The sequence below is a fragment of the Lithobates pipiens genome, unplaced genomic scaffold, assembly GCF_037356315.1.
Source record: "Lithobates pipiens isolate NorthernLeopardFrog02 unplaced genomic scaffold, aLitPip1_a1.2 Scaffold_10, whole genome shotgun sequence".
Classification (NCBI taxonomy): Eukaryota; Metazoa; Chordata; class Amphibia; order Anura; family Ranidae; genus Lithobates; species Lithobates pipiens.
Window position 1 is genome coordinate 122,073,796 of NW_027507686.1, and position 15,812 is coordinate 122,089,607.

Here is a 15,812-nt window from a genome sequence, read left to right on the forward strand (position 1 = left end):
ACATGCCAGAACCACATTGACCGCATGATCCACTTCCAGATGCATGGCTGTCATCACACGCCATTTGGCAATGCAAATCCCAAATGCGCACTCCACCATTCTCCAAGCTCTGCTGAGTTGATAATAAAAAATTTGCCCCCTGGCAGTGAGACCATGCCTGGTATAGGGCCTGAGCAGGTGGGTAGATAAGGCAAATGCCTCATCTCCGAGCACTACGAATGTAAGATCCGGTCCAGCAGTACCAGGAAGAGGCCTTGACTGTGGCACCTGAAATTCGCCATATTCAAACCGCCGGCCCATTATGGAATTTCTGAAAATTCTGGAATCTCCAGAACTCCCATACGCTCCAACATCCACAGCAATGAACTTCATATTAGCATCGCTGAGTTCCAGGAGGACAATGGAAAAGTATTTTTTGTAGTTAAAAAAGCAGGAACCGGATTTTGGTGGCTTGATGAGCCGGATGTGTTTCCCATCTAATGCCCCAATGCAGTTTGGGAAGTTGGTCTTCTCCCAAAATTCTTCTGCTATTTCCTCCCACAGACTGGATGTTGGTTCTGGCATGACTGTTGTTTTCAGTTCTTCCCATATAATAACACAAGTATCGTGCACTATGGTTGATACGGTGGAAATTGCCATGAGAAATTGATGATGGAGGGAGGTGAAACTGGCACCAGTGGCAAGGTATCTGCAATACAAAATTGATAACAATTCAGAAAATATAAAAAATAGTAAAATAAAAAAAAAAATCAATATACATAGGGAGTTCTACATGGTAACAAATAAACATCAGTACCTATGTAGCTGTTGACTTTTAACACATCGCAGCCCAAAGATGAAACGTCCCTCGGCTCTGGTTGCAGGTGCTGGCATCCAAACAGGAAGCCTTGTGGTGGGTGGGTCTAATAAAAAATAATTTGGTGGTACCTTGCATGATAATGCAAATTTCTGCCTTTGTGTTTAGAGCTCACCTACATAATTATAAACTACTGAAATATTATGATGTTTCCTATTTGCAAAAAAAAAGACATTCACAATTTTCACTATAAGTAAAACACCAGAAAATAGTGAACATTTTCTATGTTGGGACAGAAACTTTATGCACCTCCACACAGATTAGGCCTTATCACATATGGATACAATAAATACATGGTAAGGATCAGAAGAAAACATGCTCTGCAAGGCACGACAAATAATTTTCAAGGATAAAAAAAATGGTAATGGTAGTAATGCAAGAAAAATCGCTGTTGTGATATAGATTGGGCCATAGATTTATATATATATATATATATATATATATATATATATATATATATATTTTTTTATGCAAGAACATATATACACACATATACATATATACGTATACACACACACACACTATTGTCAATAATATTGGCTACACCTGCATGTACATGAATTTAAGCATTTGTTCAACATATGGAAAACCTACCTTAAAGTAAGTAACAGCCGTTCTTCTGGACTAATGCTTCTTCGCATGTTGGTCATGGTTCTGGTCAGGCGTCCTCTAACAAGTCCCAACAGTTCATCGAAGCTTGCCACCGACATCCTTGTGTAATTCTGGAACTTGTCTCCGTGAGTCCTCAGCTCACTAAACATGAGGGAAAAGCCGATCGATAGATGCTGGGACATTAAGGGATGGACCCAGTAACGCTGAGGGCGTCGCCTACTCTGGATCGCTCTTCTCGTCTTCATCATCATCAGCAATATGAGAATTGCCATCAAACTACCCATATTTGCATTCATTTTTCAAAAAAACTCTTGCACAAAACTGAACACTCCTCTCCCTGCAAAACTCCAACACACACTCAGCCAGTGAACAAAGAAACAGGTTTGAAATACAGAGGACTGAAATGCATCAAGGGTACAGTCCAGGGACCAAAAACATAAATAAATAAAAAGGATTGCTATGGGAATAACACTGCAGCTGAACGCAACCGCACAAAAACGCACGTAAACGCAGGTAATCGCACTGTACAAATGCAGCTAATCGCTGTGCCTGGAGTCTTGAATTTCGCAGAAAAAAATAAACATCCTAAACTGCGGCAGAACAGCCGCCCGTGTGAAAGGGGCCTAAAGCAGGGCATGGGACAGCAGTACTGCAGTCTTATCAGCTGAAGCTGATAGGACTCATACAGGCAAACACTAGGTAATCAGTACAAGTAAATACTATGAAATGAACAAGTCAGCTATGAACAGGGAAGCAGGGTTGCCATAGAAACGTTGGATTGAGAAGGAGGCTTGGTTAACAGTACAGGAAGTGCTCAATGTAAGGGCGGAAATACACTCCACTGTGGACTCAGAAAACAATACTTAAGATGGCGCTGCCTAACCCCTGCAAACAAGTTTTTTAAAGTTTCTTTAAACAGTAAGTAATATGTGATTTGGGCTGGATTACAGTGGCTATAGTTTGATAATTACTTATTATAATGGACTAAATGAAAAGATGCATCAGAGTGGGAGAGTTTACTTCCTCTTTAAACTGCTGTGTATAGTTCTGTCTGTTTCATTTGCTTCACAGGTTTGAATCACTGTAGCAATGCTCTAATGCTTGGAGTTGCTGTTTTTAATATTTACAGGGCATTTGCCTAATGTAGGTGATCCTGCTAGGTATATTAAACTGTCATTGCGCTGCTTATGACGACAAAATTATGCTTCAGTATGGATGTCACTGCTATGCATTGTGTTGCTGCTATGCGTTGTAGGGTCTGTGTTTAGGTGCAATGTGTTTAATGATTGCTATGCATTAACCTATTTGTTCTGCCTAAATGCAAGCGTAAAAAAAAAAAACATTCTGCTTAGGTAACAGTGCTTTAGGTAGTTGTTTAATACACTACTATCTGTAATTGCTTCTGTCAAAGCATTTAACCCTTGCTCACAGCATATAGATCCATTTGCTGCTTCAATGTCTGCAATTAGGTGTAGATGGCCACTGAATTTCACTTCGGGCTCGTTCAGCAACCATTGGCCTTTCCACATTTTCCAGAACATTGCTTCCAGTAGTGTCTGTCTTGTAGAAGCAAGGGCTTCAGGTTCTTCATGTGGGCAACAGATGCGGGTGGCTCAACATCCTCCAGGTCCTGGAAAACCCTGATTCAGAGGGAAGGCCAATTAATCGCATTATAATAATGACATTTTTAGATGTTCAGGAGAATACTGTAGAATTGCCTCCACATAAGTCCTAATACTGTCACCCTTCCTGCGGGCAAGTCTTAGCTCTATCCCATCTGTCTGTATTCCATGGTCTCAAATGGTCAAGAAGATTAAGAACATCATAAACTGGCCTTCTAAGGTAATGAAAGATTTTGCTTCCTATTCCAGGGAAGATTACCCCACATATGAGACTAGTCCCATTGATGGTGGCTAAGGATAGTTAAGCTTATCAACTTTCATAAACTTCCAGACGTAACAATCATTAAAGTCTATTCACCTTGGTGACTTCCTAGCTCATGACATAGGCCAGTGGAGGATGAAGTGTCTAACAGCAGGGGTACAGTGATTCCCAAGTGGAGAAGTCGTTTGGGCAACACAGCCTGGGAGGCCTCAGGTATGCTCCAAACATACGGCTATAGGTAATCTCCTATTGTCATGGCAAGAGGCATATCCTATTCAGGTTTCCAACGGTAAAACCTGTCTCATCTCATCGCTCTGTGTTCTAGTGTCTCAGAACTTTCTGTCAGATACGGTAAATACGAAGCCTTGGATGTTAAAAGTGGTCAATAGGAAGAATGTTCCCCTTAAAAGGGCGCTCAGAATGCCACCTTAGAGACAGCTAAAAACATATTTTGTGTCATGCTGCTGGTTTTGCGAAGTGATGCTGAACCTTGAACTCTGTAGGCACCATCAAAAGGTAGTTCATCAGCCACAGCTCACGTAAACCCTAGCAACCTCTGACGGAATCCCAACCCTGATGGAGAATGGATGCCCTATACCAACAAGCAGTTCAATGAATCTCAACCTGGCAGTAAACTCAATGGTCAGGAATGGAAGTCATTCCTGAAAAAGGAGCTTCCCAGAAGTGGAAGCAGTGGAGCAACTAACATCCAGCTGGGTCAGCAGGTTAGCCTGTATATCCACCAGACTCGTGATCTCTAAGCTCCTCATCAGGATCATAGTGAATGGTTGGGCAGGTTGAAAAAGGACACAAGTCTGTGTAGTACAACCAGGATCCATAGTCATACAGCTGAGATAAGGACAATGATCTGGTGGCCTTACAGGCCATGGGGTCCTCAAAGTACAGTCTTTGGCCCAAGTTCCTCCTATTTTAGTCTTCCTGAGATCTCAGACCTTGCATAACAGAGCCAACTGTATCCGAATTCAGCCACGTTACATCTAGCAACTGGGAGACCAAGTTAAAAAGGCTCATTGCGGGAGCTTGCCTTCATTTGAAACTTGGTGGAAGCCGGAGGAACCGGTGGCAAACTCCAGCTATACTAGAACATGGGAAATCTTGCAGAATTTCAGGAGGAATCCTCTGCTCCCGACTGCAACTAGGGTAATTCTTCTGAACAAGACTACCTCAATAGGTTCAGTGACACCAAAGTAGTATTTCTTAAGGACATCACGTCTGAGAACACTTTCAGAGATCCAAGCATCAAGCAGTAAACTACCTTATTGCTACCATAATCAAGCAAAATGGCTCTGGTTTCTTCTTCACCAGCACCAGACGAAAGGTCTGCATCTTTGCTTCTGGGTCAAGACATCACCCTTCCGGCATGTCAAAACTAAAATGTCAAGCGTCAACACAGGCTGGAGTAATGGACTCTATGTGGAAGAAATACATGGAAGTGGTCCTTCTCTAGAAGGTCAGACAGTGGCCTCTTCAGGCCTGGCAGTATCAGAAGAAGACTTACACTGTCCACTAAGACAATAGCATTATCTCGGGTCAGAGTAGCCTAAAGGGCTTATAGAAGGAAGATAAATTCATCAATCTAGTGCAGAGCTCACTTTATCAGATGGATGTGCTCATGGGCAGAATTCAGAGGGCAAGAATTTTTATAGGATACCAACCAGGTTCATATACTGCAAACCATTTTTTTGCCTATTGCAAATTCAATCAGGCAACATTGGAAGCAAGGGAATCAACTTAATTTCTAGTCTGATCATATGTTGATTCAAACGCTTCAGCATAGCCCTCCCTTATAGGTTTTGTGGGCGTGCTACATCCCATTCGTGTATGCTTTCGTGTTTATACTTACCTGACAGTAATTTTCCTTTCCCGTTGCAAAGCATGACAGCATACAGGTCCCTCCCCTGTGTGTTTCACATTTGAACATATTTACGAGAATACCGCCTAGGGGGAGGCAACATATTTAAATATAGTATAACCAGTCCTGATTGGGCAGGAGGCGTAGCCTATCCCATTCGTGTATGCTGTCATGCTTTGCATCAGGAACTCACAGGGGTCCCGACCGGCATGCAAGTGCGCCGCCGGCGGCATGCGAGCGATGGCAGGGCGGCGTTAAAGATTGGACTACCTGTACGCCAATATGCCTGCCCCTGCCATTCTGCCGACGTACATCGGCGTGCACCGTTCGGGAACCGGTTAATGACGCTTAAAAAAAAAAAGTTAAATATTCCTTTACATATCATGCCTGGGGGGTGTCTATAGTATGCCTGTGAAGTGGCACGTGCTTCCCATCTTCAGAACAGTCCCTGCACAAAATAACATTTCTAATGGAAAAAAAGTCATTTATAACTGCTTGCGGTTTTAATGTAATGTCTTGTCCTGGCAATATTAATGAAAATCATTGATAAAAATGGCATGGGTACTCCCTGCCCATTACCAGCCCCTTTGGGTCTTGTATGGATATTAAACCCCGTACCCAAATAAAAAAAAGGAAGGGCGCGGGCCCCCAGGCCCTATATACTCAGAACAGCAGTATACAGGTGGTGCAAACAAGACAGGGACTGTGTAGGTTTGTTGTTAAGTAGAATCTGTTTAATTTTGAACTGGTACATTTTTAAAGTGTAGCTCCAGTAAAAAGAAATCTATTTTTAAGCTTTTTGGAAAACATAGGGAAGGGTTATCACCCCTGTAACATTTTTTTGCTGTCTGTGCACCTCTTCAGAAGATTTCACTCACACTTTCTGTCCCAATGACAAATGTTTTTTGAAAATTTGGGGTTTTTAGTAAAACAAGGATTGGGATAAAGCATCAGTGGAGAGGAGACACGTTTCTCCCATATCAACTCTTACAGGAGAGATTTCCTGTTGTCTCCTTCCGTTTGCAAGTAGGAGACATTTATAAATTGGATGTTTGAAAGTAGGGGCCTGCCCTATATGCTCTGCAGAAATTGGGGCCTAAGGTGTCTGTGTTGCTACAACGCTGTAAGGCCTCAAAGTGACTCTTGGTGGGCACTGGAACACCCTGCTGTGAACTATTATATCAAGAATTGTAATTACATGCCATTGTTGAACAGTGGTAGAAAAATTGGGCCTTTGGTAGTGGTGTTGGTGCCATAACACTGTAAGTCCTCACAGTTACTCTTGGTGGGCGCTGGAACGGGCCCTGCTGTGAAATATTATATCAAGAATTGTAATTACATGCACCTGTTGAACAGGGGCACAAAAATTGGGCCCTAGGCACTGGTGCTGGAGGCACAACACTGCAACCCCTCACAGATACTCTAGTTGGAGTACAGGAATGAGCCCTGCTGCAAAGTATTGTATCAAAAATTGTAATTACACACCCCTGTTATACAGGGGCTGAAAAATTGGGCCTTAGCCACAGGTGGCTGCGCCCAGAACCAAAAATGTTCTTACAAGCTATCAGCATGATCATTGAGGTTACATCAGCATCAGGTGCTTGGTATCTGGTGGTGATCCAAAACTGATTCATTTTTACCATGTAAATCAGATACTGGCGATGGTTGCTGGAACCGATCATACCTTGGGCTGCAGACTAAAAAATTGTTTGAACGCATCTTCTCCACCGCTCCTTCTGTGACTGACCGAAGCCTCAGCAACACGTTGTCCAGGACCAGAAATTTATAGCCTCCCAGGCTATGGGAAGACATTGCACAGACCTTTCTGCAAGGCCTTCCGAAGATGTTTCATCCTCTGCTCCCTCTGCGACGGCAAGAGAAGGTTCGAAACCTTACCCTTGTAACGTGGATCAAGGAGGGTTGCCAACCAGTAATGATCCTTCTCCTTGATCCGACGAATATGAGGATCCTTCCGCAGGCTTTGAAGGATCAGGGAGGCCATACAGCATAGGTTGGCATTCGGTCCGGAGTCCTCAGGGTTACTAAGGATGACATGATCCACAGCCACCTCCTCCCAGCCACGTACAAGTCCATGGGTTTCATGGGACTGTAAATGATCCCTTAAAGACTGCTGCTGATGCTGAGTGCTAGGCTCCACCTCCATGCTGACACAATCCTCCTGCTCCTCCTCCTCCTGTGTGATCGGCAGGCCAGCAGGAACACTGTCTGGATAAAGGGGGCCTTGAGAGGTAAGGAAGTCCTCCTCTTCCTGCCTCTGTTCTGTCCATTATTCCATTATTCCATGCAGCGTGTGCTCCAACAGGTGGACAAGAGGGACAGGGAGGGTGGAGAGGAGGTTGGTGCCATTGTTGCAAACCACCATTCCTGGCTTAAGCTGGCGTGGCGTCAACCACCTCACAGCCTGCCCCTGCAGAGCTGACAGAATCTCTGCCCCAGTGTGGCTCCTGTCCCCTAAGCACACCAGCGCAAGCACCACATGTCATCTTTTTGCCTGCGTACTTGCATAGCCCCTTGAACGCCTATGGAGCACCGCTGATTCTGAGGGCAAAGCACAGGAAGAGGCCATGGAGGAAGAAGAAGAGGAGGGGGTGGAGGAGAGAGGTGTGTCAGAATCACCAGTAGTAGCATTTTGGAGGTGTGGTGGAGGAACAACCTCCAACACTACTGCACCTTGTCCTGCATCCTTCCCAGCTGCCAGCAGAATCACCCAATGCACCATGAAAGATGTGTAACGTCCCTGTCCATGCCTGCTGGACCATGAGTTAGTGGTAATATGCACCTTATTGCTGACTGCCCTGTCCAGCGAGGCCAAGACATTGCCTTCCACATGCCAGTGGAGAGCCAAAATCGCCTTCCATGAGAAAAAGTGGCGTTTGGGAACCTGCCACTGAGGAACCGCATATTCCACAAACTCACGGAAGGGGGCAGAGTCTACCAACTGAAAAGGCAGAAGTTGAAGTGCTAGCAAATTAGCCAAGCTAGCATTCAACCGCTGGGCATGTGGATGGCTGGATGCGAACTTCTTTCGGCGGTGCAGCAGCTGGGGCAGGGAAATTTACCTGGTACAATCTGACATCGGCGTACCGATAGCAGATTGCCCACAAGTACTTGGCTGTGACACATCTAATTCTACACCTTGGCCATGCGAGATACGCTTGAGACATATGTCGCAAATAGCAGAGGTGCGATCTGATGCACTCGTCTCAAAAAAAGACCACACCAAAGAACTTTTGAAATAACGCGCGGAGACAGCAGCACCCTGCAAATGCAGAGCTCTGCGGTGTGATGTAGTCAGTGTGCTGCCCTTAAGCTGGCCCCTGGAGTGCATCCTGCCTCCTTGGAGATGTGTCTCCTCCTCCTCTCTCCTATCAGGCACCCACGTGGAGTCTGTGATCTCACCATCCCTTCCCTCCTCATCACTGGAGCAAACCTGGCAGCATGTTACAGGTGGGGGTACATGACTGCCAGATTGCTGTCCTTCTTGGGCACCCCCTCTCTCTGGGCTCACTTTACTGCCTTCCTCTAGCTGGGTACCATCATCAGAGCCTTCAAAACTCTGGGCATCCTCCTGGAGCATGTACCCAACACTGTGGTCAAACAGTTCGGGGGACTCCTCAGGAGGACATGGTGGGGCTAGGGAAGGAGTGACTGATGCTATTGAGCCGGGGAGAAGAGGCCGCGTTGGCAGCTGCTTTGCCAGATTTATACCCTGAGCCTGGGTTAGAGAGGATAAGGGGATCAGGAAGGCTTGGTCATCCACTCTACCAAGTCTTCGGCATGTTGCGGCTCAACGCCGAAAAAAAGGACAAGCACTGTCAAAGGACAAGTTTCCACGACCAGCACTGTTGCCTCTAGACACACAGCCTGCTTGCCCTCTTGTATTGGCCCGTGACTGTCTTCCTCTCCTTGTTGGCCTTCCAGACATACTAATGGCCTTCAGGGAGATGTAGCTGCACAAAGCTGGGACGTATATAATATATATATATACTGATTATACTGCAGCTAGCAGAATCAACTGCCTGCCTGTAGTATTATTAGTATGAGAATACAGGCAATCGTATTGAGGTAAAGCTTTAGGTGCGCACTGTGCAAAGGACACTAAAACAAAATACTGCAGCTCCCTGCCTGTCTTTGCACGAGAACACCGGCAATTAGCTTTAGGTGCATGCTGTGCATAGGGCACTAAATCAAAATACTGGAGCTCCCTGCCTGTATTTGTACGAGAACACAGGCAATTGTATTCAGTTAAAGCTTTAGGTGTACACTGTGCAAAGGACACTAAAACAAAATACTACAGCTCCCTGCCTGTATTTGTATGAGAACACCTGCAATTGTATTCAGGTAAAGCTTTAGGTGCACACTGTGCAAAGGACACTAAAACAAAATACTGCAGCTCCCTGTCTGTAGTTGTACAAGAACACCGGCAATTGTATTCAGGTAAAGCTTTAGGTGCACACTGTGCAAAGGACACTAAATCAAAATACTGCAGCTCCCTGCATGTGTTTGTACGAGAACACCAGCAATTGTATTCATGTAAAGCTTTAGGTGCACACTGTGAAAAGGACAATAAAATACTGCAACTCCCTGCCTCTATTTGTATGAGAACACCGGCAATTGTATTCAGGTAAAGCTTTAGGTGCACACTGCGCAAAGGACACTAAAACAAAATACTTCATCTCCCTGCATGTTTTTTTGTATGAGAACGCCAGCAATTGTATTCAGGTAAAGCTTTAGGTGCACACTCTGCAAAGGACACTAAAACGAAATACTGCAGCTCCCTGCATGTTTTTTGTATGAGAATTCCGGCAATTGTATTCAGGTAAAGCTTTAGGTGCACACTGCGCAAAGGACACTAAAACAAAATACTGCAACTCCCTGCCTGTATTTGTATGAGAACACCGGCAATTGTATTCAGGTAACGCTATAGGGGCACACTGTGCAAAGGACACTAAATCAAAATACTACAGCTCCCTGCCTGTATTTGTATGAGAACACCGGAAATTGTATTCAGGTAAAGCTTTAGGTGCACACTGTGCAAAGGACAATAAAATAAAATACTGCAGCTCCCTGCCTGTATTTGTACGAGAACACCGGCAATTGTAGTTAGGTTAAGCTTTAGGTGCACACTGTGCAAAGGACACTAAAACAAAATACTGCAGCTCCCTGCCTGTATTTGTACGAAAACCCCAGCAATTGTATTCAGGTAAAGCTTTAGGTGCACATTGTACAAAGGACACTAAAACAAAATACTGCTGCTCCCTGCCAGTATTTGTATGAGAACGCCAGAAATTGTATTCAGGTAAAGCTTTAGGTGCACATTGTGCAAAGGACACAGTACACCAAGTGAAAATAGTGCAGCTCCCTGCCTGTCAGTATATTATGAAGAGAAGAACAGGAACGGATCTTTCTAAACTGAATACAGTGTATAAATATATATACAACACACCTGGGATGCATATATATCCTCTTCTCACTGTAACTGAAGCTAACTGACTCGCCTGCCTACTCTATCTAACTCAAATTAAATGACACTGTCTCTCTCTGTCTGTCTTTAACCACCACTGCCTGCAGCACACTACACAGGGCCGCCATGCAGACGGCCTTATATAGTGTGGGGCGTGTACTAAACCCCCTGAGACATAATTGGCCACCCTGGCTTTGACCAATCATAGCTCTTCGTTTTTTCTGTGCTGTGATTGGCCAAAGCATGCGGGTCATAGTGCATGCTTGGCCAATCAGCAGCCAGCAATGCACTGCGATGCCGCAGTGAATTATGGGCCATGACGTGCCACTCAAATTTGGTGCGAATGGCCCATAACATTCGCAATCCGGCGAACGGCCGAACAGACGATGTTCGAGTCGACTATGGGTTCGACACGAACACGAAGCTCATCCCTTCTTTGAATTAGTACCTCCTTTTAGATGGCATAATGCATGCCATAAAAGGTTCTGAGTTTTGTGAGCTTATAACATTCACATGTAACATATAAAGCCAACACTTCGATATTCATGGACGCTTACACACACACACACACACACACACACACACACACACACACACACACACACACGGATGACCAATCTATAGTCCATTCTACATACAGAGTTCTATTCATATACACTCTCTCAGAGTAACCTTATACTACGTCACTTCCTCCAGCCGTCTTGGAAGAGTCAGATTGCATTAAGGAGAAGCACATAGAAAGAAGGCAGCAGCCATGAAACACGCATGTTTCCATAAGCTAAATACAGCTTTATAACTATTTATTCTATTTCATATATTTTTACCTATACTTAACTGAACTGTTATACTTTTTTACATTGTATTTATGATGTCAACTGTGTGACAATAAACTCACACTTTGTTTTAAGTCAATCTGAATATTAATACTATTCATTCAGAAATGCCCTTGAGATACAAAAATATTAGTTATCTTCATTGTTCATCATCCAGTAACCAATATTTAGCGAGAGGGTAAGGAATTTCCATAAATAGTGGAGGAGAAAAATCTCAAAGTACCTCTAGTGGAAAGCTCACACCCCCCTGGGTTTGTGTCACAGAGAATGTAGATCAGGAGAAGGTGAGGCAGAAGAGCACTTGCGGTTTATAGCCCCTTCTGAATCCAGAGGTGACCAATGCATCTGAAATAAGTCAAGCCTAATGTCAATTGTGCCTTAGTGAAAGAGCTCACAGCATGCCTGTAAGGGAGCTGGTGATATGGGGTTGTAGTGGCATTGGCATTAGACCTTGATGTGGAAGAGGTAACCATTTGTAATTTGAGAGAAACTTAAAGTATCCTTTGGGCATGTGGCAGTCTTGCCACTGTCTGTCCAGTGACTCTCAGTATCCCAGCAACCTTATTCTCTAACATGTATGTACTTGACTAATGGGGTATGCTTAAATGTGCGTACATTTGGTCCAAACAATATATATATATATATATATATAAAACATGTTATTTATTTGGATTTATAAATATGGTAATGTGTTTCATGTTTTTACTTTACACCTCATTCAGCCTCTTGAAGAAGCTGAACTTGTTTCCGGAAAACACATTGAGATTTCCGGTTTGCTAAACCCCATTCCTACATGTTGAATACAACAATGTATTTGTGATCACAAACTATTACACTGTTAGATCTATTGTACAGTAGATGTAGTTCTATTGACTAGGAGTGCAACATAACCCTTCCAGATGAGGCCAAATCATTTTTATATATCAGTGTGTGGGTGCCCTAAAAGTCTGCTTGATGCAATATTCTTTTTGGTCTCTTATTTAATAGGAAAAACGTTATAATAATGTTACCCAGTAGGCTAAATAGTGAGACAAAACAGGGAAAATGCTAAGAGTGCAAGTCCCCTTACAACCCTTTGCCATCTGTGTACTCAACACTGTACTATGTCTTGTACAATAAGAATGTAGTATATACTACAGAACAATCAAGTCATGTAAGTCAGGAACAGGTATGTAAAAGGGTAAAGGGAATTTCTGTCATTAGTTGCTAGAATGCAAATTGCTGGCCTGCAAAGCAACATGCAGATGGCTGCTTGTGTCCTAGCAACCAAAGATACTTGCATCTCGCACAACGGGAAATTGTCATTTATTGGCAGTAGTAGCACTGTCTATAAATAATGACTTTCAGCTACAGCTAGAGGTTCACTCTAGTGGGAAAGTAAACACCCTATTCAATTCACCAAACAGCAAACACCAAAAGTTTGCATGAAATCTGGCTGCCTGCAAACACGAAACCCCATCCATAGTGGCAGGTAGAACATGACAGCTTATAGAAGTGTATTGATTATGTGCAAGTATGGGCCTTTATCAAGTTGGATGAGAGCAAATGTGTCTGATGATTGTTGAACTGCACCACCTCAGCAAAGTAAATGTGTGGCTAGATTTCTTTAGGAATGGTGACGGCGCACCCCCCACACAGTCAAGCAGTTTGAGAACTTTTTTCTTAGATTGTAGCAAAAAGTGTAAGAACTCCTCAAATGCAAAATATGTATTCCCAGCAGTCTGAGGACTATAATATTGGAGTCATGTGCTTACAATAGGTTTAGCCTGTGAATGTGTGTGCAAAACCTGCATTTCCACAAAAAACTATGCTCTGAGTCCTGTTATCAACCTACTCAGGGTGTAAAAGTTACACTGTGTTTGTTATTAAACCTTAAAGTGTAACTCCACTTTTGTTGAGAAAAAAACATCCCCCCCATGTGTGTTTGTCTGTGCCTCTGGGATGAGTGGGTCTAATGGGAGTGGTTTCATAATCTTCAGTCAGCTGTGGCAGCTGCAGGGCACTAATGAGGAAAGCTGCTGGCCCTGCATCCCTTTAGATGTGTTCCATTAGAGCCTATTGGAAATATCTCATCAAAAATAACATTTTTGTTGCAGGGGATGCCTGAAATCTGACTTGTATCTTAGGCAGACTTCTGGGAAAATTGGTGAGCCAATCACACAAGCAGGAAATTATGTTTCTGGTGAGTGGTCAGAACACTTTCTGTGTATAGAACAACTCCATGTAGCCATATTGCTTTGCATTTATAGTAAATTACAATGGTTGCAGATTGAAAAGGTAAGGTAATTTTTAATAACATTCAATTACAATATGACTTGTATCGTAATTGTACATACTATATTATTTTTTCTTTGCTATTTTTTTCCCCCACGAAAGTGGAGCTACCCTTTAAATAGCTGAATTGCAGAAACAAAGATCTCTACCACACTGGTCTCTGTATGTGTCAACTCTGTCAAGGAATTGGCAATTTCTGTTCTAAGTAGCAATCAGTGGGCATAAGTAAAGATATTCAAGTTATGAAAAAAAATGTGTGGCTTACCTATACAAACTTTCTTTTCAGGATCAGGATAGTACCCAGGGTGACAGCTGCAGTAGAATCCTGTAGGAGTAGATATGCACTCTCCATGCCCACATAGATTCCTGATCATCTTACACTCATTGGTTTCTATGCAGAGGAATACATACAATGAATTATCTATGTTTGTAATTTATAGATCAACCCAATGGTGTAGCTTGAAATGGCAAGAAAAAACGAACCTGTTAATTGAGTGGGAGCGATTTCGGCAGCACTTCGGGTGTCATACTCTGCAGGTATTTTTTGAACAGCCATTGTTGTGGGCTTCAAAACAAGTGCTGTATGTAGAAAATGCAATTATGTTTTTCATAGTAGTAGCTAGTGATTATTTCTAAGATGATTAATACATTAATACTTCCCTATGCACATTTAAAGTGACATACACAATCAAGAGCTGTATATTGTTTCTTTATGTGCCCTGTCAATACGCACCACAGGCCAGACCATTAATATTATTTTTCACATTTTATAGACCTACAGGTTGTGAAGAACAACACTCCCCTGCCCCCCACCCCCCACAAACAAAAAAACACTTTCTAAAGTGCAGGACCTCTAAAATTAAAATCCAAAGTCCATAACTCTACTATTGCATCGAAACGTGCCGGGCTACGCTTATCTTATGCTTCCCACATTGCTTTTAATTTTTTTATTTGATCACATTTTATGTCACATCTGTTTTACTTTAAGCCTCTGTACACACGGTCGGAGATTCTGCCAACCAAATTCGTCGGATTTTGTCCGTCGGATTTAGTCCGACGGATTGTGTCCGAAACTGTTGCATACACACGGTCGGACTAAGTTGTCGAAAAATCCGATCTTTCAGAACGTGATGACGTAATTTCGTTACGATGGGACTACATTCAGGCTAGTAGCCAATAGCTTTGATGTAGGAATTTGATCTGAGCATGCGTGGCACTTGGTCCGATCAAAATTCGCTACACATGATCGGAGTATGTCCGATCGAACCAGTTGGTCGGGAAATATTTCCAACATGTTGGAAAATTTGGTCCGACGGATATTCGGACGGAATCAGTCCGATGCATACCACACACAGTCGGATTATCCGACGACACAGTCCGATAGGACACATTCCAACGGATTCTCCGACACTGTGTACAAGGGCTAAGATTTCCATCACAAGACGTTTGGTGTCGATAGGCGCTACTCTCCTTGTAGCCTGGATCGTCTGGCTCCATCCCCCCTGTGTGCTAATGGTTCTAGCACTTCAAGCCTGTATGATACATTGCCGTATGGTACTTGTATCCAACTTATCTGGTAAGAGTGTTTTATCTCTCTATCTGATTTCCACCTGTGAAGCTACCGAGATTGATTCAAGACTCACTCTGACTACAATTTTGGGCGATTGAGTTACTGATCACTTGATTGGACTATTCATTGTGTGGGATTTTCTGTTTTATCACCACAACTTTGGGCAATTGAATCACGGATCACTTGATTGGACTATTCACTGTGTGGGACTTTTTATTTCAATATCATCGTGGGCTATCCCCTATACAGTTTATGCATGTAAATTTGTTTATATACACCTATTTCTGATCTGGGATAAGCATTGCATATACTGCTGTTATTTACACATTGTCACTGTCTGAGCACATTGACACTTCATTCTTATTTTCTTTGCAGTATTCACCATTTTATCATATCATCACTGTTTGAGTACTTTGATATATTGT

At 43.2% G+C, this 15,812-nt stretch overlaps 1 protein-coding gene across 9 annotated transcripts in view; it reads right to left on the reverse strand.

The window, feature by feature from the left end:
- Positions 1-15,812, reverse strand: part of LTBP3 (latent transforming growth factor beta binding protein 3) — a 1,616,087-nt gene that overhangs the window by 1,071,545 nt on the left and 528,730 nt on the right. For all 9 annotated transcript variants that reach the window (XM_077457876.1, XM_077457830.1, XM_077457857.1 and 6 more), the window contains exons 11-12: positions 14,301-14,396; positions 14,083-14,208 (exon numbers count right to left, since the gene is read on the reverse strand). In XM_077457876.1, coding sequence (XP_077314002.1) covers positions 14,083-14,208; positions 14,301-14,396 — 222 coding nt within the window. The remainder of the gene's footprint in view (positions 1-14,082; positions 14,209-14,300; positions 14,397-15,812) is intronic.